This window comes from Erythrolamprus reginae, chromosome 2 (assembly GCF_031021105.1).
Source record: "Erythrolamprus reginae isolate rEryReg1 chromosome 2, rEryReg1.hap1, whole genome shotgun sequence".
Lineage (NCBI taxonomy): Eukaryota > Metazoa > Chordata > Lepidosauria > Squamata > Dipsadidae > Erythrolamprus > Erythrolamprus reginae.
The window spans coordinates 351911179-351937107 of NC_091951.1; the positions used below are offsets into that span (position 1 = coordinate 351911179).

The 25929-nt window shown below is 44.9% G+C and overlaps 1 protein-coding gene across 1 annotated transcript; it reads right to left on the minus strand.

Annotated features, from left to right (window-relative positions):
* Window positions 1-1468: 1468 nt before the first annotated feature.
* Window positions 1469-23182, minus strand: LOC139159066 (aquaporin-7-like). The gene is given in 7 exon segments (XM_070736432.1): window positions 1469-1631; window positions 4152-4369; window positions 10142-10260; window positions 15208-15345; window positions 18448-18523; window positions 18525-18575; window positions 23072-23182. Coding segments are annotated over 7 exon segments (855 nt in total). The 5' UTR covers window positions 23162-23182.
* Between the last annotated feature and the right edge of the window lie 2747 nt (window positions 23183-25929).

A 25929-nucleotide genomic window follows, 5' to 3' on the forward strand; every position in this document is an offset into this window, starting at 1 on the left:
TTCTAAAAAGACTAAAACATTAAAAATTGTTCATTCAGATTCAAACCACAAACATATTCTATTGTATTGGCAGTTTTGTGTTAGCAAAAACTTCAGAAGAGAAGGATTTAGGGGTAGTGATTTCTGACAGTCTAAAATGGGTGAGCAGTGTGGTCGGGCGGTAGGGAAAGCAAGTAGGATGTTTGGCTGCATAGCTAGAGGTATAACAAGCAGGAAGAGGGAGATTATGATCCCCTTATATAGAGCGCTGGTGAGACCACATTTGGAATACTGTGTTCAGTTCTGGAGACCACCTACAAAAAGAGAACGGGTCCAAAGACGGGCTACAAGAATGGTGGAAGGTCTTAAGCATAAAACGTATCAGGAAAGACTTAATGAACTCAATCTGTATAGTCTGGAGGACAGAAGGAAAAGGGGGGACATGATCGAAACATTTAAATATGTTAAAGGGTTAAATAAGGTCCAGGAGGGAAGTGTTTTTAATTGGAAAGTGAACACAAGAACAAGGGGACACAATCTGAAGTTAGTTGGGGGAAAGATCAAAAGCAACGTGAGAAAATATTATTTCACTGAAAGAGTAGTAGATCCTTGGAACAAACTTCCAGCAGACGTGGTAGATAAATCCACAGTAACTGAATTTAAACATGCCTGGGATAAACATATATCCATTGTAAGATAAAATTCAGAAAATAGTATAAGGGCAGACTAGATGGACCAGGAGGTCTTTTTCTGCCATCAGACTTCTATGTTTCTATTATTATTATTATTATTATTAATAATAATAATAATAATAATAATAATAATAATAATAATAATTAGATTTGTATGCCGCCCCTCTACGTAGACTCGGGGCGGCTTACAGCAATGATAAAAACAATATATAATGACAAATCTAATAGTTAGAATCTAAAATAATAATAAATTTAAAAAGTCTAAAAAACAAGAAACCCCAATATATAAAAACATACATACAGTCATATCATACACAAAAAACTACATAGGCAGGGGGAGACATTGGAAGACTGCTATCATGTCTCCCCTGGTCCTTCTTTTCATCAAACTAGCCATGCCCAGTTCCTGCAATTTAAGAGGACCTCAGCTGGTTTGTGACCAGAAATGTACAGGAATGGATTTTCCTTGGAACATGGACTCTCATTTCTGCCTCCAGTACTAATCTTAGCCAGTAGCTTTATTTATTTATTTTTACAAGTTCTCTTTCTCTGATGTCCAGTTTCCATCCCCGATCAAAGCTTGTCTGCAGGTCTCCTAGGTGGACGGAGGTCTCCCCGCTTAGCAAAATGGCTACTCCGTAGTGAAGCCTCCGTAGGAGTTGATCGACTCCTCCATTCTCCTCCCTAATCTTCCCCCAAAGGATCTCCTCTTGTATTCTCTTCCTTGAGGACTAGGAACGGAAAGCATGTTCAGGTATCCTTCGAAACCATAATCCTCTCAAAGCAGCCCCCTCCGGTCACATGGAAGAAGTTATCACGGTCTCCGGGTCTTGCTTGGGCGGTTCTGGATCGGGTGGGGGGCGGTTGTGGAAGTCGATCATGATGTTGTAGACGAACGTGCCAACGAGGCATCCTAGCGTCGGGGCCACAATCGGTACCCACCACCAGCAGTTGCGTGCCCTGAAGGAGAAAGGAAACCCTGATTAGCAGTAGACCCTAGACCAGGGGTAGGCAAAGTTGGCTCTTCTATGACATGTGGACTTCAACTCCCAGAATTCCTGAGTTACCATGATTGGCTCAGGAATTCTGGGAGTTGAAGTCCACAAGTCATAGAAGCGCCAACTTTGCCTACCCCTGGTCTAGACCAGGAATGGGGAACCATTTTTGGTTCGCATGCCAAAAGGGGGCGTGTGTGAATGTGCTAGCATGCGTACACGTGCCCACACTCCTTCCCTGCCCCCAACACATGTGTAACACACACCACATTGCCTCTGCACATGCTGACAGGCCTTTCTGAAGCTTGGTAGCTGAAAAAAAAATGCCCAAACGGGCAACCCAGAAGTTCAGAAAACACACTTCTGGTGTGCCCATTGTGCTGTTTTTTGCACTCCGGGGCTTCAGGAAGCTTCCCGGAACCCTCCAGAGTGCAAAAAAAACAGCACAACGGCAAACCGGAAGTTCAGAAGACACACTTCCAGGTTGCCTATTGTGCTGTTTTTTGCACTCCGGGGCTTCAGGAAGCTTCGCTGAGCCCTCCGGAGTGCAAAATACAGCACAACAGCAAACCGGAAGTGCATTTTTCCGAACTTCTGGTTTGTCCATTGTTCTGTCTGGGTGCCCCCAGACTTCAACACCAACTGGAAAAAGCAGCCAGACACGCTGGTAAAAGCAAAAGCACTTTATAGTTTGAAAAATAAACACAGAGAAAAACCTGTTCTTCCCAACAGGCAGGCTATGAGACTTCACAGCAGAGTCCTGATGGCCAGACAATACAGCAGACTTCTTGCTGGCATACCCACCACTGTAGAGAATAAGACCCACACCTTTTCCCCCCAAGGTTTCAGTATTCAAAGTCACAAACCAGAATTCCAAGACGCCAAAGATCATAGCCAGGTCCCAGGACTCCCAAAGATAATACTCCACAAGCCAGGAAGGGTGGGTCTGCCTTTTCAGCCTTTCCAGAGAGCACCACACCCAAACCCAGCTGTTGCCTCTTTAGTGCTGAAAGTACCTGGCTAATTGTCCCCTTCGTTGTGTTGCTCTTCTCTGCCGGAGATCGATGATTGCTTGTGCATTTTCATCTAAGGAATCCAGGCTGCTTGCTGGGGAGAGCTCCCCCTCGGGGGACTCTGGCTGTCCTCCCTCTCCCTCAGCCTGAGATTCCTCCTCCCCGTCTGCCTGAACCTCCTGTTCCTCATCCTCCCCCTCTGACCAGGAAGCCGGCAGAGGATCAGCCGTTCCCTGAGGGGCCTCAGACGGAATCACAACATCCATCGGGGGATTTTTTTGCCTCCAGGGCTTCATGGAAACTTCCCTAAAGTGTCCAGGGGATGAAACGGCCTTTCGCAAGATCAAAAATCAGCTGGCGAGCATGTACACTGGAGCTGATATAGGGCAAAGTCACACATGGCCTCCGCTATAGCTCTATGTGCCACCTGTGCCACCCGTGCCATAGGTTTGCCATCCCTAGACCAGCATACCTCAACCTTGGCCACTTGAGTGGACTTCATCTCCCAGAATTCCCCAATCAGCATGGCTAACGTGAATTCTGGGAATTGAAGTCCACACACGTGTCTCAACCTTGGCCACTTGAAGAGCGGTAGACTTCAACTCCCAGAATTCCCAGGCCAACCTGGCTACCTGAAGAATTCTGGGGCTTGAAGTCCACACACGTACCTCAACCTTGAAGCCCACACACGTCTTAACCTTGGCTGCTTGATGTGTGGACTTCAATTCACAGAATTCCCTAGCCAGCATGGCTAACTGGGGGATTCTGGGAAGGTCCACACATGGTGTCAACTTTAAAAGTCGGTGTGATAGTCCTTCTCATTGGTAAACTCTTATCTGCACCTCTATAACTGTCTGGTTTGGTTCTGCAACCCAACAAGACCGACACAGACTTCAGAGGAGAATCAGAACTGCAGAAAAAAACAATGGCTGCCAACCTGCCTTCCATTCAGGACCTGTAGACTGCACAAGTCAAAAAGAGGGCTGTAAAAATATTTGCTGACCCCTCACATCCTGGACATAAACTGTTTCAACTCCTACTCTCAAAACGTCGCTACAGAGCACCACACACCAAGACAACTAGACACAAGAAGAGTTTTTCCCCAAACTCCATCACTCTGCTAAACAAATACAGTAATTCCCTCAACACTGCCAAACTTTTTACTAAGTCTGCAATTCTATTTCTACTAGTTTTTTCCTCATCATTCCTATCACCCATCTTCTCCCACTTATGACTGTATGACCGCAACTTGTCTCCTTAAGATTTTTATTAATATTGATTGTTTCCTCATTGCTTATTTGACCCCCGTGACAATCATTAAGTGTTGGACCTCATGATTCTTGACAAATGTCTCTTTTCTTTTATGTCCACTGAGAGCATCTGCACCAAAGACAAATTCCTTGTGTGTCCAATCACACTTGGCTGATAAAGAATTCTGATCTATCTAAACTAAATCGGTGCAACCAACTCACTTAAACACTTCCAAGCCCCATCCAGCAAGGGCCGTGAAAATCCGGGGAGGCAAATCCCTGGAGGGGTTGATGGCATATCCGGTGTTCATCCCCATGGACATGCCAATGACCACGACCAACAGGCCAGTGATTAAGGCATTGGTGCCCGGCTGTGCCCTGGCGTTCTTCGTATCATGGATGGCAAGGATTCCGATCATAAGCATGCTGCTTGCGATAAGCTGCGGAAAAGAGAAAGACAGGCAAGAATGCTCAGGGGGATCAAAGAATATTTATTTATTTATTCCATTTTTATGCCACCCAACTCCCCAGGGCAGTGTTTTTCAACCAGTGTGCCGTGGCACACTAGTGTGCCGCGAGACATGGTCAGATGTGCCGCGAAGCTCAGAGAGAAAGAAACCAAGAGAGAGAGAAAGAAAGACAGAAAGAAAGAAAGAAAGCAAGAGAGAGAAAGCAAGAGAGAAAGAAAGCAAGAGAGAGAAAGAAAGCAAGAGAGAGAAAGAGCAAGAGAGAAAGAGAACAAGAGAAAGAAAGAGAGAGAGAAAGAGAAAGAAAGCAAGAGAGAGAGAGGGGGGGAGGGAAGGAGAGAGAGAAAAAGACATAGAGGGACATAGGGAGGAAGAGAGAAAGAGAGCAAAAAAGAGAGGAAGGAAGGAAGAAAAAGAAAGAGGGATGGAGAGAGAGAGAGAAAGAGGAAGGAAGGGAGAGAAAGGGAGGGAGAAAGAAATAGAGCGAAGGGGAGGAAGAGAGAGAATTTTTTTATCCAAACTTTTTTTAGCGCCCCCCCCTCCCGCTCAATGTGCCCCAGGGTTTCGTAAATGTAAAAAATGTGCCGCAGCTCAAAAAAGGTTGAAAATTACTGCCCTAGGGACCCTAGGCGGGTCACAGCCAAAAATACACCGCTCAAAAAAATAAAGGGAACCCTTAAACAACACAGTATAACTCCAAGTAATAACACAATACTTTTACACAGATCTATATCTTTTACATTTTTTTAATAATCTATACTGCTCAAAAAAATAAAGGGAACCCTTAAACCACACAATATAACTCCAAGTAAATCAAACTTCTATGAAATGGAACTGTCCACTTAGGAAGCAACACTGATGGACCATCCATTTCACCTGCTGTTGTGCACATTCAACAAAGTATTCAATGAGAATATTCCATTCATTCAAATCTAGGGTATGTTCTTTGAGTGTTCCCTTTATTTTTTTGAGCAGTATATAAAACATCCAAATAAAACATCTAAAAACAGTTTAAATAATACCATTTAAATACAATTTAACTGGTTGGCTGGTTGGTTGCTTGGTTAGATTTCTGTTCTGCCCTTCTCTGCAGATTCAGGGCGGCTTACAACAGTAAGAATAAAACACAATACAATATAACAAGTGAAACCCAACCTAAAATGAATACGTAAAACCCCAATGACATTTTTTTAAAAAAATTAAACAGTCACATAATCACATCTACCACGAACAAGATGTCAAGCTCAACAGCCCTAAGCCTGCCAACAGATGTAAGTTTTTAAAACCTTTCGAAAGGCCAGGAGCGTGGGAGTGGTATGGATCAATGGGAGGAGTTGATTCCAGAGGGCTGGAGCAGTCACAGAGAAGGCCCTTCCCCATGATCCCGCCAGATGGCATTGCTTGGCTGACGGGACCTAGAGAAGGGCAAATCTATGGGATATAACCAGCCGCTGGGATACATGAGGCAGAAGGTGGTCCTATAAGTAGTAGTAGTAGTGGTAGTAGTAGTAGTAGTAGTAGTAGTAGTAATAATAATAATAATTATTATTATTATTATTATTTATTTGACTTGTATGCCGCCCCTCTCCAAAGACTTGGGGCGGCTCACAACAGCAAAAGAACAATACAAAACAAATCTAATAATTAAAAACTTTGACTAAAACCCGCTATCATTAAAAAACAATCACTACAATACAGTCACAAGCACACATAACTCTTAATGGTCAGAAAAGGGGATACTTTAATTACCCCATGCCTGGGGACATAGATAGGTCTTCAGGGTCTTGCGGAAGGCAAGGAAGGGGGGGCAGTCCTAATCTCTGGGGGGAGTTGATTCCAGAGGGCTGGGGCCACCACAGAGAAGGCTCTTCTCCTAGGCCCTGCCAGATAACATTGTTTAGTCGACGGGACCCAGAGAAGGCCAACCCTGTGGGACCTAATCGGCTGCTGGGATTCACGCGGCAGAAGGCTGTCTACATGAATCAGAAGTAACCTGGTTCTAAGCCATGTAGGGCTTTATAGGTCATGACCAACACTTTAAATTACGTTCAGAGACCAGTTGGCAACCAATGCAACTCTCAGAGTGATGGCGAGATGTGCATATGGGCGTCCTCCTCGATCCACAGCTGACATTGGAACATCACCTTTCGGCTGTGGCGAGGGGGGCGTTTGCCCAGGTTTGCCTGGTGCACCAGTTGCGGCCCTATTTGGACAAGGAGTCATTGCTCACAGTTACTCATGCCCTCATCACCTCGAGGTTGGATTACTGCAACGCTCTCTACATGGGGCTACTCTTGAAAAGTGTTCAGAAACTCCAGATCGTGCAGAACGCGGCCGTGAGAGCCATTGTGGGGCTTCCAAGATTTGCCCATGTTTCTTCAACACTCCGTGGCTTGCATTGGCTGCCGATCAGTTTCCGGTCACAATTCAAAGTGTTGGTCATGACCTTTAAAGCCCTACATAGCATTGGATCAGATTACCTCCGGAACCGCCTGCTACCGCACGAATCCCAGCAACCGATAAGGTCCCACAGAGTGGGCCTTCTCCGGGTCCCATTGACTAAACATTGTCGTTTGGCAGGCCCCAGGGGAAGAGCCTTCTCTGTGGTGGCCCCGGCCCTCTGGAACCAACTCCCCCCGGAGATTAGAACTGCCCCCACCCTCCCTGTCTTTTGTGAACTACTCAAGACTCATTTATACCGCCAGGCATGGAGGAGTTGAGATAGCTCTTCCCCCTAGGCCATTACAAGTTATGCATGGTATGTTTGGTTTTATAATAAGGGGTTTTAATTGTTTTTATTATTGGATTGTCACCTGCTGTTTTTATCATTGTTGTTAGCCACCCCGAGTCTATGGACTGGGGCAGCATACCAATCCAATAAATTATTATTATTATTATTATTATATACCTAGGAAGACTCGTAATTGCTCGCACGGCTGCATTTTGTACCCATTGTAGTCTCCAAACGTTTTTTAAAGGCAACCCCATATAGAGAGCATTGCAGTAATCGATCCTTGAGGTGATGAGGCCGTGAGTGACTGAGAGTAGACACTCCCTGTCCCAACAGGGCCGCAACTGGTGCAGCCGGCAAACTTGGGCAAAACAAGGTAAGAGCTGCCGGTCTGTTCCCATCCACTCGCCTGCGTGGGTCCACTCTACCGCAAGCGGTAGCTCCATTAGTTCGCCCTTCCACCACAGCTGACATTGGAACATCATCTTTCGGCTGTGGAGAGGAGGGTGTTTGCCCAGGTTCACCTGGTGCACCAGTTGCGGCCCTATTTGGACAGGGAGTCACTGCTCACAGTCACTCATGCCCTCATCACCTCGAGGTTTGATTACTGCAACGCTCTCTACATGGGGCTACCTTTGAAAAGTGTTCGGAAACTTCAGATCGTGCAGAATGCGGCTGCGAGAGCCATTGTGGGGCTTCGTAGATTCGCCCACGTTTCTGCAACACTCCGTGGCCTGCACTGGCTGCCGATCGGTTTCTGGTGACAATTCAAAGTGTTGGTAATGACCTTTAAAGCCCTACATGGCATTGGGCCAGAATACATCCGGAACCGCCTGCTACCGCACGAATCCCAGCAGCCGATAAGGTCCCACAGAGTTGGCCTTCTCCGGGTCCCGCCGACCAAACAATGTCGTTTGGCGGGGCCCAGGAAAAGAGCCTTCTCTGTGGCGGCCCTGGCCCTCTGGAACCAACTCCCCCCAGAGATTAGAACGGCCCCCACCCTCCTTGTCTTTCGCAAATTACTTAAGACCCACCTTTGTCGCCAGGCATGGGGGAGTTAAGTTATCCTTTCCCCCTAGGCTATTACAAGTTATGCATGGTATGTTTGTGTGTATGTTTGGTTTTTTATAATAAGGGTTTTTTAGTTGTTTTTATTAATTGGATTGTTCATGTTGTTTTACCACTGTTGTTAGCTGCCCCGAGTCTGCAGAGAGGGGCGGCATACAAATCCAATAAATAATAATAATAATAATAATAATAATAATAATAATAATAATAATAATAATAATAATGGCGTGGCGAGCAGGCTGGGAAGCCCCGAGCTCTGGCCTGTTCCATGCTCTCCCGCATGCTCTGAAAGATGCTTGCAATGCGAGAGAGCAGAGAGCAGGCCACACGTCGAGAGCTTGAGCAGGCTGCTGTTGACGTTGGCCCCAGCTGTCGTCGTAGCCACCGCAGCAAGATTCAGCTTGTGCCCATGTGCAGCAGCCAAAATCTTGCGCAGACGTCCTTGCAAAAGCGAGATTTGGGCAAAAAATTCCGATTTCTTTCCTTCTGTGCATGCTCGGAAGCAAAAAAACTGGTAATTTTTGCCGAAATTGCACCGGTTGCATGTGCAGCCCATCAACAATGGAACAAGGCTATGACCTCCATTGCCACTGCCGGAGCAGTGTTCCCACCGTTCTGGCTCATGGCCCATCCCTGGCATGGCTCCATAAGAACATAACCAAAGAAGAGTCATGCTGAATCAGGCCAAAGCCCATCGAGTTCAGCATTCTGTGTCCCACAGTGGCCCACCAATTGTCCATGGGGATCTTGAGCAGAAAGAGAAGGCAAGACCCTCCCTTTCCCTTGACCCCCAACAAATGGGACCCCAGGGAATCCTGCCTGCCTCAACCAACATAGAGGTGGCACATGGACATCCCTTTCAATAACCACCGATACACTCGGCATCCATGAATCTGTCTAACCCTGTCTTGAAGCTGTCCAAGCTGACAGCTGTCACAACCTCTTCTGGAATGAATTCCATAAACCAAAGACCCTCTGGGTGAAGAAATATTTCCCTTGATTTGTCCTCACTTTCTTACCTATGAGCTTTAGGGAGTATCCCCTCGTCCTAGTATTGTGTGATAGAGAAAAGGATTTTTCCCTATCCACCTTTTCTATCCCGTGCATGATTTTATTCACTTCGATCAAGTCACCCCTTCAACGCCGCCTTTCAAGGCTAAAGAGACCAAGGCATTGCAACCTGGTTTCATAAGGGAGGGGCTCCATTCCCTTGATCATTCTTGTTGCCCTTTTTTGCACCTTTTCCAGTTCCATTATTTTATTTATTTAGTTTGTCCAGTACACAATAATACACAATGAAGGTAATAGAGGACACCTTCGAGGAAATATATATTAGAGAAAGAATAGAAGAGAGAATATAGGAATAAAATGTATCAATGAGAGAATAGAAAAAAAGATATAGGGATAGAATATATATATGGGATATAGGAGAGACAATATAACCTCCTTGAGGTGCGGTGACCAGGACTGTACACAGTATACCAATGAGCCCGGGGTGGCGCAGCAGGTAGAGTGCAGTACTGCAGGCCACTGAAGCTGACTGTAGATCTGTAAGTCAGCGGTTCAAATCTCATCACCGGCTCAAGGTTGACTCAGCCTTCCATCCTTCCGAGGTGGATAAAATGAGGACCCAGATTGTGGGGGCAATAGGCTGGCTCTGTTAAAAAGCGCTATTGCTAACATGTTGTAAGCCGCCCTGAGTCTAAGGAGAAGGGCGGCATAAAAATCGAATAAATAAATAAATAAGTGTGGTCTCACCGATTTGTACAGAGGCAACACAACACTTACTGACTTATTTTCAGTGGCTTTCGTTTTCATTCCATTTTTGCTACCACTCTATAGAGTGGCCTGTATCGGTAGGAACCCAATACTGCTTCTAGCCCAGTGCTTTTAACCACCGGACCCAACTGCCCCTCGCTTCTAGCCATAGGTTCCGGTACACCAACCTCTTGTAGAAAGCCGTTCAACAGAGACACATAAGCGGCAGGATAAGTGGCGAAGATCTGCGCAGTGGCCAGCGGTCCGCTTGTGGTGAGGTGGTTACTGGCGAAATTCTGTATCGCTTCTGAAGGGGAAGAAGAAAGGAAATTTTTGGAGAGCAAACATAAAAACACACAAAAGGGAGGTGGGGGGAGGGAATGAAAGGTGGTCCTTGACTTATGACAGTCTTTTTAGTGACCGTTTCAGAGTTACAACGGCACTGAAAAAAATGTGACCCAGGACCGTTTTCCCACAGTTACGACCTTTGTCCCTTCTTCACGATCAGGTGATCCAAACCGCAGACGTTTGGCAAAGGGTTCATATTTTCTTATTCGTTTTTAGAATTTATTTGATTTTGACAAAATAGTAAGGGGAAAAAACCCAACAGAATAAATCTAATAAATTTTCCACAAATCATGACCTGTATACATTACAATTCAATTTTATAGTTCACTACGCAGTGAATTCAGTTCAAAAAAAATAAGCCCTTGTGTGTGTGTGTGTGTGTGTGTGTGTTTGTGTGTATTTGTACTAAATAAAGCAAAAAGGAATAACACATGTGTTAATATCTCTTATTTTATATCGGTAAAAAGTTAATCTTGCTTATCAGTTCAGTTACGAACTTAATTCGTTCCGTGACCAGGTTCTTAAGTAGAAAAGTTTGTAAGAAGAAGCCATTTTTCCCATAGGAATCAATGTAAAAGCAAATAATGTGTGTGATTGGGGAAACCACAGGGAGGGTGGAGACCCTGTTTCCTCCCAGACGATTCCTAGAGAGGCCCCATGGAGGCTTCTCACCACCTTTTCCGGCCCTGTTTCCTCCTAGAAGATTCCTAGAGAGGCCCCACAGAGGCTTCTCCCTGCCTTTTCTGGCCCTGTTTCCTCCCAGGAGATTCCTAGAGAGACCCCACAGAGGCTTCTCTCTGCCTTTTCTGGCCCTGTTTCCTCCCAGGAGATTCCTAGAGAGGCCCCACAGAGGCTTCTCTCTGCCTTTTCTGGCCCTGTTTCCTCCCAGGAGATTCCTAGAGAGGCCCCACAGAGGCTTCTCCCTGCCTTTTCTGGCCCTGTTTCCTCCCAGGAGATTCCTAGAGAGGCCCCACAGAGGCTTCTCTCTGCCTTTTCCGGCCCTGTTTCCTCCCAGGAGATTCCTAGAGAGGCCCCACAGAGGCTTCTCTCTGCCTTTTCCGGTTACATATCTTAAAGTAAAAAGGAATAACATTTGTTAATATCTCTTATTTTATATTGGTCAAAAGTTAATCTTGCTTATCAGTACTTATTTCATCTATTAATATTGCTCTAATTTATACTGTGTAAATATTATTTTTGTATACACTATTATTACATTTTGTTTCTGTTTTGGATCCATTCATACCATTTATGCCATGTCTTGTTAGTTTCTGTATCTTTTCTTCCCTTAATCTCCTTGGTCATTTCGTCCATCTCTACACATCTGAAAAATGTTTCAATAATATCCAAGCAGACGCTTGGCGATTTATGGTATTTATGACGGTTGCTCACGTGATCCCCTTCTCACAAGCCAAATCCTTGGAAAAGGCAGATTCACTTAACAGCTGGGGGGCTCACTTCTCAACTGCAGCGATTCACTTTACAACTCACCTCACAATTGTCTCACTTAACAACAGAAGTTGGGCTCAATTGTGGTCGTTAATCAAGGACCACTTGTTCAGGCAACTAGGTGACTAACTCAGCAATTGCCGTGATTTGCCTAAACAATGTCGTCTGGCGGGACCCAGGGGAAGAGCCTTCTCTGTGGCGGCCCCGACCCTCTGCAATCAGCTCCCTCCAGAGATTAGAACTGCCCCTACCCTCCTTGCCTTTCGTAAACTCCTTAAAACCCACCTCTGTCGTCAAGCGTGGGGGAACTGAGACATCTCCCCCTGCCTATGTAGTTTTAGTGCATGATATGACTGTATGTATGTTTTTCTATATTGGGGTTCTTTGCTTTTAGATTTTTAAATGTACAAGTGTTATTTTAGATTTTGAATTATTATATTTGTCAATGTATATTGTTTTTGTCACTGCTGTGAGCCGCCCCGAGTCTGCAGAGAGGGGCGGCATACAAATCTAATTAATAATAATAATAATAATAATAATAATAATAATAATAATAATAATGATGATGATAATAACCCAGTGACGACTAACCGTTTTTTCCTTGGGTGCCGAAAAAGTATGTGGGTGTGTTATTGCACATGTGTGAGTGTTCACACCCATAATTCAATGCATGGGGAGGGTGAAAACAGCTCCCCCCACCCTCAGGAGGCCCTCTGGAGGCTGGAAATGGCCTGTTTCGCCCTTCCCAGTCTCCAAAGGTTTCCCCGGACCTGGGGGAGGCACCCGTGCCATAGGTTTGCCATCCCAGCCCTAGACCAGCATACCTCAACCTTGGCCACTTGAGTGGACTTCATCTCCTAGAATTCCCCAATCAGCATGGCTAACGGGAATTCTGGGAATTGAAGTCCACATGTGTGTCTCAACCTTGGCCACTTGAAGACGGGTAGACTTCAACTCCCAGAATTCCCAGGCCAACCTGGCTACCTGGAGAATTCTGGGGCTTGAAGTCCACACACGTACCTCAACCTTGAAGCCCACACACATGTCTTAACCTTGGCTGCTTGATGTGTGGACTTCAATTCCCAGAATTCCCTAGCCAGCATGGCTAACTGGGGGATTCTGGGAAAGTCCACACATGGTGTCAACCTTAAAAGTCGGTGTGATAGTCCTTCTCAACTCTTATCTGCACCTCTATAACTGTCTGGTTTGGTTCTGCAGCCCAACAAGACTGACACAGACTTCAGAGGAGAATCAGAACTGCAGAAAAAACAATGGCTGCCAACCTGCCTTCCATTCAGGACCTGTAGGCATAGTTCCCTCTAAGCTGAGCAGTGAGCAATCGCTCACTTAAAAATCATCATCAACTCAGAGTTTTTCAAACCTGCCCAGAAGCCGAGAGGGAGGGAGTGAAAGGGAAGGAGAGAGAGAGGAAGAGAGGAAGAGAGAGAAACAGATAGAAAAAAGAGAGGAAGGAAAAGAGAAAGAAAAAGAATGGGAGTAAGGAAGAGAGAAAGAAAATCAAAATCTAGTTTGAAACTAGCTCAACTATTTAAGTGGCATTTTGATATTGATAGAGTTGCCCTATTATGAGCTCATTGTTATAGACACACAGTACAGTATTTTATTTTGAAATTCTCTGAGGCAAAACAGGGTGGGTTTTTTATTTGTTTGTCTGTCTGTCTGTCTGTCTGTCTGTCTGTCTGTCTGTTTATCTATCTATCTATCTATCTATCTATCTATCTATCTATCTATTTATTTAATATTTCTGTGCCACCCAGTCCCGAAGGGACTGCCGCTCAGACACTATACTTTTCTGCCCACCCCAAAAAAAAATTAGAGGGAACACTGCGTAGGCTGCACGAGTCAAAAAGAGGGCAGGGAAAGTATCAACGGACCCCTCGCATCCTGGACTTAAACTGTTTAAACTCCTACCCTCAAAACATTGCTACAGAGCCCTGCACACCAAGACAACTAGACACAAGGACAGAGGCTCTCTGGAAGCCAAAAACGCCGTCCCAGAGTCGCCGTGCAAGCCAAAAATCAGCTGAGCAGCACACACATGAACGTTGGAGCTGAGCTAGGGCAATGGCTCGCATGACAGTAGATATGGCTCTATGTGCCACCTGTGTCACCTGTTTGCCTAACTGCTGCGGCCAGAGAGGTCGTCACAATGGAGCATAACTCACTTAATGAATGTCTCATTTAGTAACCTGGGCTCAATTGTGGTCATAAGTGGGCGGGGGTTGATACTTAGCGCCACTATCGGTGTGATGCGCACACAGCTTTGGGGCATCGGCGTGCATGCACATGCACGTCCCAGTGAGATTTTGCTTCTGTGCATGTGCAGGAATCAAAATCTCGTGAGAGGACGCACGTGGGCATGAGATTTCAGCATTCTTTTTGCTTCCGCGCATGCACAGAAGCAAAAAATGCAGTGGTGCCTCTACTTAAGAACTTAATTCGTTCCGTGACCAGGTTCTTAAGTAGAAACGTTTGTAAGGAGAAGCAATTTTCCCCATAGGAATCAATGTAAAAGCAAATAATGTGTGCAAACCCATTAGGAAAGAAATAAAAGCTCGGAATTTGGGTGGGAGGAAGAGGAAGAAGAAGAGGACGAGGAGGACAGTGGCTGCTGAAGGAAGAAGGTGAGGGTAGGGGAATCAAAAAAATCCAAAACTTTAAGGCTTAAAAAAATAGAGGGACTCTGAGGCAGCGAGGAGGAGCACGCGCCTCCAATACATCCGGCGTGAGGCTGCCTTCCATACACTGCCTCCCATATACTGGCTGTTGCTGCTGCTGCCTGCTTCCTCTTCGTTCCCATGCTGAAGGGCTCCCCTCTCCTCTCGCTCGCTCGCTTTGTAGCCGGCGCCTTTCCTTCACTATGGTGACTCCTCAGCTGCCCAGAGCGAAGGGAGCGTTTCTTTTCTCTGGGCACTGGCAGAGGTTTATTCCCTGTCCAAGCGCTCAGAGAAAGGAAAATGCTTCGTTTGCTCTGGACTGCCAAAGCCTCCTAAAGCGCCACTGAAAGGCTCCTCTGGCAGCCCAGATGGCCGGGATTAAAGGGGGAATGGCAGGAAACTGGCCGGGCCTTCGTGCCGCTCTCAAATTTCCTGGGAACTTTTTCCAGGCTCAGGTTCTTAAGTAGAAAATGGTTCTTAAGTAGAGGCAAAAAAAGTCGTGAACACCTGGTTCTTATCTTGAAAAGTTATTCAGTAGAGGCATAGAGGTACCACTTTAGTTAAAAATCTCACTGCGCGCATGTCCCCTCGCGAGATTTTGCTTCCTGCCCATGCGCAGAAGTAAAATCTCACTAGCATGTGCGCATGCTGGGGACTCAAAGCCGTGCTTGCAGTTTCCATTTTGCTACTGGTGCACAGTGTGGCTAGAAACCCAACAGTGGTTATAAGTCATAATTTTCCCCGCTTCCTCCTGCAAGCCAAGCGGGATTCGAACCTACCGTAATACAAAAGGTAAATGACAGCCGATGCAGCGAAGGATCCAATGAACTGGCCAATCACGTACGCCGGTAGTTTGCGCCAGGATAAATTTCCAACCACGCAATTGGCGAAAGTGATGGAGGCGTTCAAATGAGCACCTTGAGGCGGCGAACACAACGGAAGAAGAACAGTTAGCACATGTGTTTATTTCTGGAAGTAATATCACAATGCAAGAAAATGGTTTGTAGCCATGCGGAAGGCTGACCTAAGCCATAATCAGTATGTAATCATGGGTTTGCTAATTGTGCTGCGACCTGATTGGCTGTAACCTATATATAAAAGAGAGAGCACTGCACACCAAGACATCACACCGAACACTGCACACCGAACGCCATCACTCTACTAAACAAATAATTCCCTCAACACTGTCAGACTTTTTATTAAATCTGCACTTCTACTCTACTAGTTTTTCTCATCATTCCTTTCACCCTTTTCCTCCCACTTACGACTGCATGACTGTAACTTGTTGCTTATATCCTAAGATTTTTATTAATATTGCTTCTTCATTGCTTATTTGACCACTATGACAATCATTAAGTGTCGTACCACATGATTCTTGACAAATGTGTATTTTATTTTATGCACGCCGAGAGCATCTGCACCAAGACAAATTCCTTGTGTGTCCAATCACACTTGGCCAATAAAATTCTATTCTATTCTATAAGGAGTAACGCATGGGTGTGGTTTGAGATTTAGTGGTTTGTGCTTAGTGGTTTGCTATAGTGAGTGGTTTGTTATAGAGTGGGTTGGCTATAGTTTGTGGTTTGTGCTTAGTGGTTTGTTATAGTGGTTGGTGGTTTAGTGCAGTGGTCCCCAACGTTTTTTCCACCAGGGACCAGTTTCAGCAAGGCAATTTTTCTATGGCCCGGTGGGGGCAGAAAGGGGTGTGGTTGGGAGCGGGATTAAGCATGGGGGTGCTGGTCCTTCCCGCCCCTCTTTCCCGCCATCACCCTGTGGCTGGCAGAACCTGCCTCCCAAACCCTCTTGCCCGGCGGCAGGTGAAGCGCTGGAGGGAGGGGGTCAGGCCAGCCCTCCTGCCTCCCCCCCCAGCCAAAAACGCAAAGGCGTGCCACGGCAGAAGCCAAAAGAGGCTTGAGCCTCCCGGTCCTTCCCGCCCCTCTGTCCCGTCCATCGCCCTGTGGCCGGCAGAACCTGCCTCCCGAGGCCTCTTTCCCAGCGGGAGATGAAGCACTGGAGGGAGGGGGCGGCGGCAGGAGGACTGGCAGCTGCTGACTCCACGGACCGGTGCAACATGCCCCGCGGCCCGGTACTGGTCCGCAGCCCGGTGGTTGGGGACCCCTGGTTTAGTGCTTAGTGGTTTATGGGTGGTTGCTGTGGTGGAAGTAATAGTAGTGTATGATAGTTTGTGATAGTTTAGGAAAAGGTGCAAAAAAGGGCAACAACTATGATCAAGGAATTAGAGCCCCTCCCTTAGGAAACCAGGTTGCAACACCTTGGTCTCTTCAGCCTTGAAAAATGGTGTTTAAGGGGGGACTTGATCGAAGGGTATAAAATCATGCATGGGATAGAAAAGGTGGATAGAGAAAAAATATTTTCTCTATCACACAATACTAAGACGAGGGGACCCTCCCTAAAGCTCACAGGTAAGAAAGTGAGGACAAATCAAGGGAAATATTTCTTCACCCACAGGGTCCTTGGTTGATGGAATTCCCTTCCAGAAGAGGTCATGACAGCTGTCAGCCTGGAGAGCTTCAAGGCAGGATGAGACAGATTCATGGATGCCAAGTTTATTGAAACAGGTGTTCATGTGCCGCCTCTATGTTGGTTGAGGCAGGTTGGTTGAGTATCATTTGTTGGGGGTCCAGGGAAAGGGAGGGTCTTGCCTTCTCTTTCTGCTCAAGATCCCCATGGACAATTGGTGGGCCACTGTGGGACACAGGATGCTGGACTCAAAGGGCTTTGGCCTGATTCAGCAGGGCTCTCCTTTTGCTCTTATGTTCTTTATTTAGAGAAACATTTTGATAAAGAAGAAAAGTAAAATATATTTTTACAAGAAAGCCTGCTGCAATGTTTTTCATTGAAGACTTCAGTTAAGTATAGTGGTGAACTGTGGCTAGTTGTTGGGTTAACTTCTGAGTGCGCAAAACTCTCCCCCATCATCATGGGTGCAGGAAAAAGAACGGCAACAAGTAGGGGGGGGTCTTTTCTTTTTTGGTATAAGTTTTATTTGCCATTTTTCTTTAACAAACGACATTTCTTTGCAGACTGTGTAATGACTGGGTTAATGTATTTTTCACACTGTGTTCACAGTAATAACACAATTGCATATACAAAATCATTATCTTCCAACTTTTAAACATAATGTGCTCATTGCAATTGTAATATACCCTATTTTTTGGAGTATAAGACATAACTTTTTCCCCCTTAAAGAAGCTGAAAATTGGGGTGCCTGTCTTATACGCCAAGTGTAGAAGAGGAGGACGAAGGAAGAAGAAGAGGAGGGGGGGAAGAAAGGAAGAAGAAGAAGAGGTGGAGGAGGTAGAAGAATAAGAAGAGGAAGGGGAGGAAGAGGAGGAGGAAGAAGAAGAAGAAGAAGAAGAAGAAGAAGAAGAAGAAGAAGAAGAAGAAGAGGAAGAGGAAGAGGAAGAGGAAGGGGAAGGGGAAGGGGAAGAAAAAGAAGAAAAAGAGGAAGTGGAAGAGGAAGAGGAGGAAGAGGAAGAAGAAGAAGAAGAATAGGAAGAGGAAGGGGAAGAAGAATGGGAAGGGGAAAAAGAAGAAAAAGAGGAAGAGGAAGAAGAAGAAAAAGAGGAAGTGGAAGAGGAAGAGGAGGAAGAGGAAGAAGAGGAGGAGGAGGAGGAAGAAGAAGAATAGGAAGAGGAAGAAGAAGAGGAGGAGGAGGAGGAAGAAGAAGAATAGGAAGGGGAAGGGGAAGAAGAAGAGGAAGAGGAAGAAGAAGAAGAGGAAGAAGAAGAGGAAGAGGAAGTAGAAGAAGAATAGGAAGAGGAAGCAGAAGAAGAAGAAGAGGAAGAGGAAGAAGAATAGGAGGAAGAAGAAGAAGAAGAGGAGGAGGAGGAGGAGGAAGATGATGATGATTGTGGGTCCTTGGTGCTCTCTGAATTGGCTGCTTTCTTGCAGACCTTTCACTACCGATCTAGATAACGTCATCAGAGCTGGGCTAGATGCTTGATGTCACCTAGTCTAGTCATCCATCCCCTCCCTCCCTCCCCTGCTAGACTCACCTGAGATCCCACCAGCCGCATGGATTCCCAGCATCACACCAAACCCGAATCCAAGATTGACGCTCAAGTACTCTCCCAAAATTGAACTCCCCCAACACAATTTGTGCCACAGAGCCCATCCCAAAGGTCTGTCAGAACAAAAGAGAAATTCTGCAATTTTAGTCTTGTGGACTCCAAGGGACCATGCTATCTGGGGAATTCTGGGAGTAGAAGTCCACGAATCTTCAAGGGCCAGGTTTGGAGATCCCTGAGATAGGGGACGATTTTTAGCCTATACAGGAACTAGTCCAGGAAGAAAGAAAAGCTAGAAAAACAGGATAATAAGCATTTGCAAAGAAGACACAAAGCAATAGAGTGGTGCCTCTACTTATGAACTTAATTCATTCCATGACCAGGTTCTTAAGTAGAAAAATTTGTGAGAAGAAGCATTTTTTACCATAGGAATCAATATAAAAACAAATAATGTGTGTGATTGGGGAAACCACAGGGAGGGTGGAGGCCCTGTTTCCTCCCAGGAGATTCTTAAAGAGGCCCCACGGAGGCTTCTCTCTGCCTTTTCCGGCCCTGTTTCCACCCAGGAGATTCCTAGAGAGGCCCCAAGGAGGCTTCTCTCTGCCTTTTCCGGCCCTGTTTCCTCCCAGGAGATTCCTAGAGAGGCCCCACAGAGGCTTCTCCCTGCCTTTTCCAGTTACAGTTTCCTTCCAGGAGATTCCTAGAGAGGCCCCACAGAGGCTTCTCCCTGCCTTTTCTGGCCCTGTTTTCTCCCAGGAGATTCATAGAGAGGCCCCACGGAGGCTTCTCCCTGCCTTTTCGGCCCTGTTTCCTCCCAGGAGATTCCTAGAGAGGCCCCACGGAGGCTTCCCTGCCTTTTCCGGTTACAGTTTCCTTCCAGGAGATTCATAGAGAGGCCCCGCGGAGGCTTCTCCCTGCCTTTTCCGGTTACAGTTTCCTTCCAGGAGATTCATAGAGAGGCCCCACGGAGGCTTCTCCCTGCCTTTTCGGCCCTGTTTCCTCCCAGGAGATTCCTAGAGAGGCCCCACAGAGGCTTCTCCCTGCCTTTTCCGTCCGTTTCCTCCCAGGAGATTCATAGAGAGGCCCCGCGGAGGCTTCTCCCCACCTTTTGCGGCCCTGTTTCCTCCCAGGAGATTCCTAGAGATGCCCCACGGAGGCTTCTCCCTGCCTTTTCCGGTTACAGTTTTGGAGGCTCAGGTTTGTAAATGGAAAATGGTTCTTGGGAAGAGGCAAAAAAATCTTGAACACCTGGTTCTTATCTAGGAAAGTTTGTAAGTAGAGGCATTCGTAGATAGAGGTACCACTGTCTTGTCTATTCTTTCCTATCCCCTGGAAAATGTCCCGGATAGAGTTCAAAAAATGAAGGTTGGGACATATTTTGTATGCTGAAAATCCTAAATTCCCTGATTACTGCTTGGAAGCTAGAAGTCTATGGCCATTTGAAGAGAGAGAAATAAATTTACCAATAATCTAATTCAATCTAAAACAGCACAATGGGGGAAAGATTGGTTTAATTCATTCCACCTACTTTCATTGGTTGACCTTCTCACCTTGCAAAGTCTGTTCATCAGTAATGTTTGGCTTTTTAAAAAAATAATATTTTTTATTTAAATCTATACATTAAAAAAACATAAAAACAAAAACATAAATAAACACAACGTTTAGACAAACCTCAAGATCAAAACAAGTACAAATCCAGCTATATTTTCAGTAAGTTAACATTCAATTATTTTTTTCTTATCCATATGCTATAAAAATATTTATTTACATCTATATTCTAGTATCTTAGATATTCCCAGTAATGTTTGGATTTTTTTATGACAATCATAAGGCAGGGAAGGAGGGAGAGAGGGAGGGAAGAGACAGGGAAGGAAGGAAGGAAGGAAGGAAGGAAGGAAGGAAAAAGATAGAGGCAGGCAGGCAGAGAAGGGAAGGAGGAAGGGAGGGAGGGAGGAGACAGGGAAGGGAAGGAGGAAGGAAGGAAAAAGATAGAGGCAGGCAGGCAGAGAAGGGAAGAAGGAAGGGAGGGAGGGAGGAGACAGGGAAGGGAAGGAGGAAGGAAGGAAAAAGATAGAAGCAGGCAGGCAGAGAAGGGAGGGAGGAAGGGAGGGAGGGAGGAGACAGGGAAGGGAAGGAGGAAGGAAGGAAGGAAGAAGGAAGGAAGGAAGGAAGAATAAAAAATAGCTACCAGTCTTCAAGAGTGGTTCTGGATATATTAATAGAGTATTTTCCTACTCTCACTAAAGTTACATCATCACTTCCTTCTTTCCATTAAGCTCCACTTTCCAATCTTCAACCCCACTAATCAAAATTTTCATTTTTCCTCCTCTTTTTCTCACGCCAAAAATCCCACAAAGCCAAGAAAAGCCATGCTTGCAACTCCCCCACACACTCCTTCATCCCCACCGACCACCCCTCACCCCACCCCTCCTCTTCTTCTAACTTAGTTTGTTTCTCAAACTCACCCGACAGGGAGAGAGAGAGAGAGAGACGGACAGACAGAGAGAGAGAGAGAGACAGACAGAGAGAGAGAGAAACAAACTGCTGGAAAAAAAATAAAGGGACCACTCAAAGAACCCCTCCTAGATCTGAATGAATGAAATGTTCTCATTGAATACTGTTCTGTATAAAATTGAATGTGCACAACAGCAGGTGAAATTGGTTGTCAATCGTTTATTTTATTACCATTAAGTGGTATTTTACTCCCGTTCAACTCACACACTTTCAGCAGAATGTCAGGGGGAATTGTTGGCATGGGTGTCAAAACAAAGGAGTGTTTATGCATATGTTTTGGGAATGCCCAATAGTGCAGGAATTTTGGCAAAAAGTGCAAGAGGACATCAATAGAATGCTAAATATACAATGGACAATCACTAAGGAAATGGCAGTACTAGTTAAAAGCAATGCGATGGGAGAATTTAGAGAAATAAAACAAGCAGCAATAGAAAGCGCTCAGGCAGTAATAGTTTTGGGTTGGAAGGATGCGACAAAATGGACAATGCAAAATTGGTAGAGGTACATGGTGGACCATATTCAATTTGAAATTATGGATAAAAGGATAAATTCGGATAACGAAACTGAATTGAGACAACTGATGGGACGGGGGGACAAGGTAAGGCGATATATGATGAGCAGAATCCGAGACCAAGCTATAAGAAATAAATTGGAATCACTCTATAATATGTAAATAGATATATTGCTCTTGGGTCAAAGTGGATTATATAAGAAACACCCCCGATTGTTGGTGGGGAATGTGTGTGTGTCTGGGTGGTGGGCACATTTCACTATGCACTGTTTTATGTTGTGTGTATATAAATTTGTTAAAAATTAATAAAAAAAATAATTTTAAAAAATCATTTACTTTATTTATTTATTTATTTTGTCGAATACATAATGTAGGATTCAGAGGATATAATCATAGTAAAATATAGTAATAGAAGAATAAAGATAAAACATTAGGAATAATATGGAAGGAATAATCATTGGGGATAATAGGATTCATAAACGTAAACATGGACAGAAGAGGGCCATTAGGACAGGGGACGGAAGACTTCCTCCTAAGCAGACAGTTTGATTTCACAAGGTTTGATTTACTTGGAATTATATTGTATTGTTTTAAGTGTTCCCTTTATTTATTTTTTTAAGCAGTGTAAACAACTAAATAAATAGGAAGCTGGGCGTCAAAGTCCACCCATTTTTCGGTTGGGTGAGTTGGAAGGACATTGTCCTCGCCCCTCCTTATTTATTTTTTATTTTATTTATATTGTCAATGCACAATGCAGGTTTCAGAGGATATAACTACTGTATAGTAAAATACATCAATAAAAGAATAGAAGGTAAGACATTAGGAATAACATGGAAGAAATAATCACTGGGAATATGATTTTCCCATGTAGATGAATACAGCGTCCCCTCGATTTTCGCAGGGGATGCGTTCTGAGACTTCCCGCAAAAGTCGAATTTCCGCAAAGTAGAGAGGCGGAAGTAAATACACTATTTTTGGCTTTGAACAGTAGCACAAGCCTCCCCTTAACACTTTAAACCCCTAAATTACAATTTCTCACTACCTTAGCAACCATTTAGATTATTGCTCACCATGTTTATTTATTAAAGTTTATTAAAAAAAATATTTATTAAAGGCAGACAAAAGTTTGGCGATGATGTATAACGTCATCGGGCGGGAAAAACTGTGGTATAAGGAAAAAAACAGCAAAGTAGAAACATAGAAACATAGAAGTCTGACGGCAGAAAAAGACCTCATGGTCCATCTAGTCTGCCCTTATACTATTTTCTGTATTTTATCTTAGGATGGATATATGTTTATCCCAGGCATGTTTAAATTCAGTTACTGTGGATTTATCTACCACGTCTGCTGGAAGTTTGTTCCAAGGATCTACTACTCTTTCAGTAAAATAATATTTTCTCATGTTGCTTTTGATCTTTCCCCCAACTAACTTCAGATTGTTAATTAATATTTTTGAAAAACCGTGGTATAGCCGTTTCGCGAAGTTCGAACCCGCGAAAATCGAGGGACCACTGTATTCATCTACATGGAGCTCGTAGTCCTTCTTCTCACCTCCCCCTACACACACACCCTAAAGTTTTCTCTCACCATCATGAGAAAGGTCCCCAGAGTTTCGGCCAGACCCTGACGGACGGTTTCGTTACGGATGGTCACACGATTGATTAATTTCTCCAACATCTCGCTGACCGGCTTCCAGCTACGACTCCTGTCGGAAAGGAAGACGTCGGTTGCAAAGAGCCCGGCTTCAAACGCAGTCAAGTTCTTTCATCTCCTCCAGATTGTGCCTACCTACAGTTTGGTTAAAGTCTAACCGGGTCAGTTGCCCTTACATAGCCCTCTCCACCCCATCCCGCCTCCCTCTTCTCTCTTAGGCTGCCACCCCACCAAGGAAACACACACACACACACAGACCCAGCCTTACAGCATTGTGACCTCAAACCCATTGTGAGAAAGAGCAAAACCAGCCTCCAGGAATCCTGGCAGGGTCCAAAACGAAACTTGAGCTTTGCAAAGGGGAAGCCAAGGATGGAAATTAAAATTAAGGAAGGTTCATTCCCTCCACCCGACTGCTTGTCTCATGGAAATATACGCCTGGCATCTATTCACAGGCTAACTATGGACGTGATAACATCCAGAGATCGTATCGGACACTTAATTGTAGCCCAGAGAATTTGTGACCTGGAAAATGATGTCGAAACTCATGGCAGGAGGGGGAAATCAATGGCACACACACACATATATAGTGCATATATATATGTGTTCGTAGATTTTCATGGATACAGGTATGAAGGGACTGGTTAGGTCCCACAGAGTTGGCCTTCTCCGGGCCCCGTCGACGAAACAATGTCGTCTGGCAGGTCCCAGGGGAAGAGCCTTCTCTGTGGCGGCCCCGACCCTTTGGAATCAGCTCCCCCCAGAGATTAGGACTGCCCCCACCCTCCTTGCCTTTCATGAACTCCTTAAAACCCACCTCTGTTGTCAGGCATGGGGAAACTGATTCCCCTGGACCGTTTTGTTTTATGTATGGTCTGCATGAGATGTATGATTGCTTTTATATTAAGGGTTTTAAATTGTTTTAAGTATTGGATTTGCACTGTTTCTTGTTGTGAGCCGCTCCAAGTCCTTGGAGAGGGTCGGAATACAAATATAATAATAATAATAATAATAATAATAATAATAATAATAATAATAATAATATATTCGGATTTCTTACCGTGCCAGGAATCTATTTTCCAGGAACCACGATCACAAATTCTCTGGGTTACAATTAGAGTTTGAGTGGCTACTCAAAATATTATACAGGAAAAAAACCCAACTCACAAAAATCTACATATATGTGTGTGTGTGTGTAGATTGTTGTGAGTTGGGATTTTTCTACATCTATATCTACATCTCTCTCTCTCTATCTATCTATCTATCTATCTATCTATCTATCTATCTATCTATCTATCTCTATATCTATCTATCTATCTATCTATCTATCTTCTTCCTTCCTTCCTTCCTTCCTTCCTTCCTATAGTCCACCCTCCCTCCCTTCCTATTTTTTTCCTATTTATTGTTTTTCTTTATTCTCTATATGTATCTGCGAGAGCAATCATGGGCTTTCCCAAATATGCCCATGTTACACCAACACTCCGCAGTCTGCATTGGTTGCCAATCAGTTTCCGGTCACAATTCAAAGTGTTGGTTATGACCTATAAAGCCCTTCATGGCAGTGGACCAGATTATCTCAGGGACCGCCTTCTGCTGCACGAATCCCAGCAACCAGTTAGGTCCCACAGAGTGGGTCTTCTCCGGGTCCCGTCAACCAAACAATGTCGCTTGGCGGGACCCAGGGGAAGAGCCTTCTCTGTGGCAGCCCCGGCCCTCTGGAACCAACTCCCCCCAGAGATTAGAATTGCCCCCACCCTCCTTGCCTTTCGTAAGCTCCTTAAAACCCACCTCTGCCGCCAGGCATGGGGGAACTGAGATGCTCTTTCCCCCTAGGCCTTTACAATTTTATGCATGGTAAGTCTGTATGTATGTTTGGTTTTTATAATAATGGTCTTTAACTGTTTTTAGTATTGGATTATTATTATTATATGCTGTTTTATTATTGCTGTTAGCCGCCCCGAGTCTCCGGAGAGGGGCGGCATTCAAATCAAATCAAATCAAATCAAATCAAATCAAATCAAATCATACATACATACATACATACATACATACATACATACATACATATATACATATATGTTCACAATAGCACATGTTCACCCTAGCACAAAGCCAAAAGCACCAGCCTGAAGATGACGAGTGGGACCTCGCCGAAACGTCGCCAGGAATATATATATATATCTCACAAGGAAGTGGTACATGTGAAAATATAGCAAAGGCCCATCAGAGAGGAATAGCTTTGGAGAATTACTTACCACGGGGACATGACTTTCATCCTTTCATCTTGAAAGAGTGGAACACGTTGTAATTTTAGGGTGAGTTAAACCGGTATAATAACAATTTGCAAAATAATCCCATTTGCAAGCCAAGGCTAGAAATAAGAACAGAACTCCGTTCAAGTGGAACAGTCAACAAGGAGGAGTGATGGTCTCCTACGGGCATGGTCAGAACTGGTAGAAAACTCTTTTCTCTTACTTGCATACTTACTCTTTTCTTACTAGCTGCCAACCTGCCTTCCATTGAGGGCCTGTATACTGCAAGAGTCAAAAAGAGGGCAGGGAAAATATTGACTGACCCCTCACATCCTGGACACAAACTGTTTCAACTCCTACCTTCGAAACGTAGCTACAGAGCACTGCACACCAAGACAACTACACACAAGAACAGTTTTTTTCCGAACGCCACCACTCTACTAAACAAATAATTCCCTCAACACTGTCAGACTTTCTACTAAATCTGCACTTCTATTCTACTAGTTTTTCTCATCATTCTTATCACCCATTTCCTCCCAT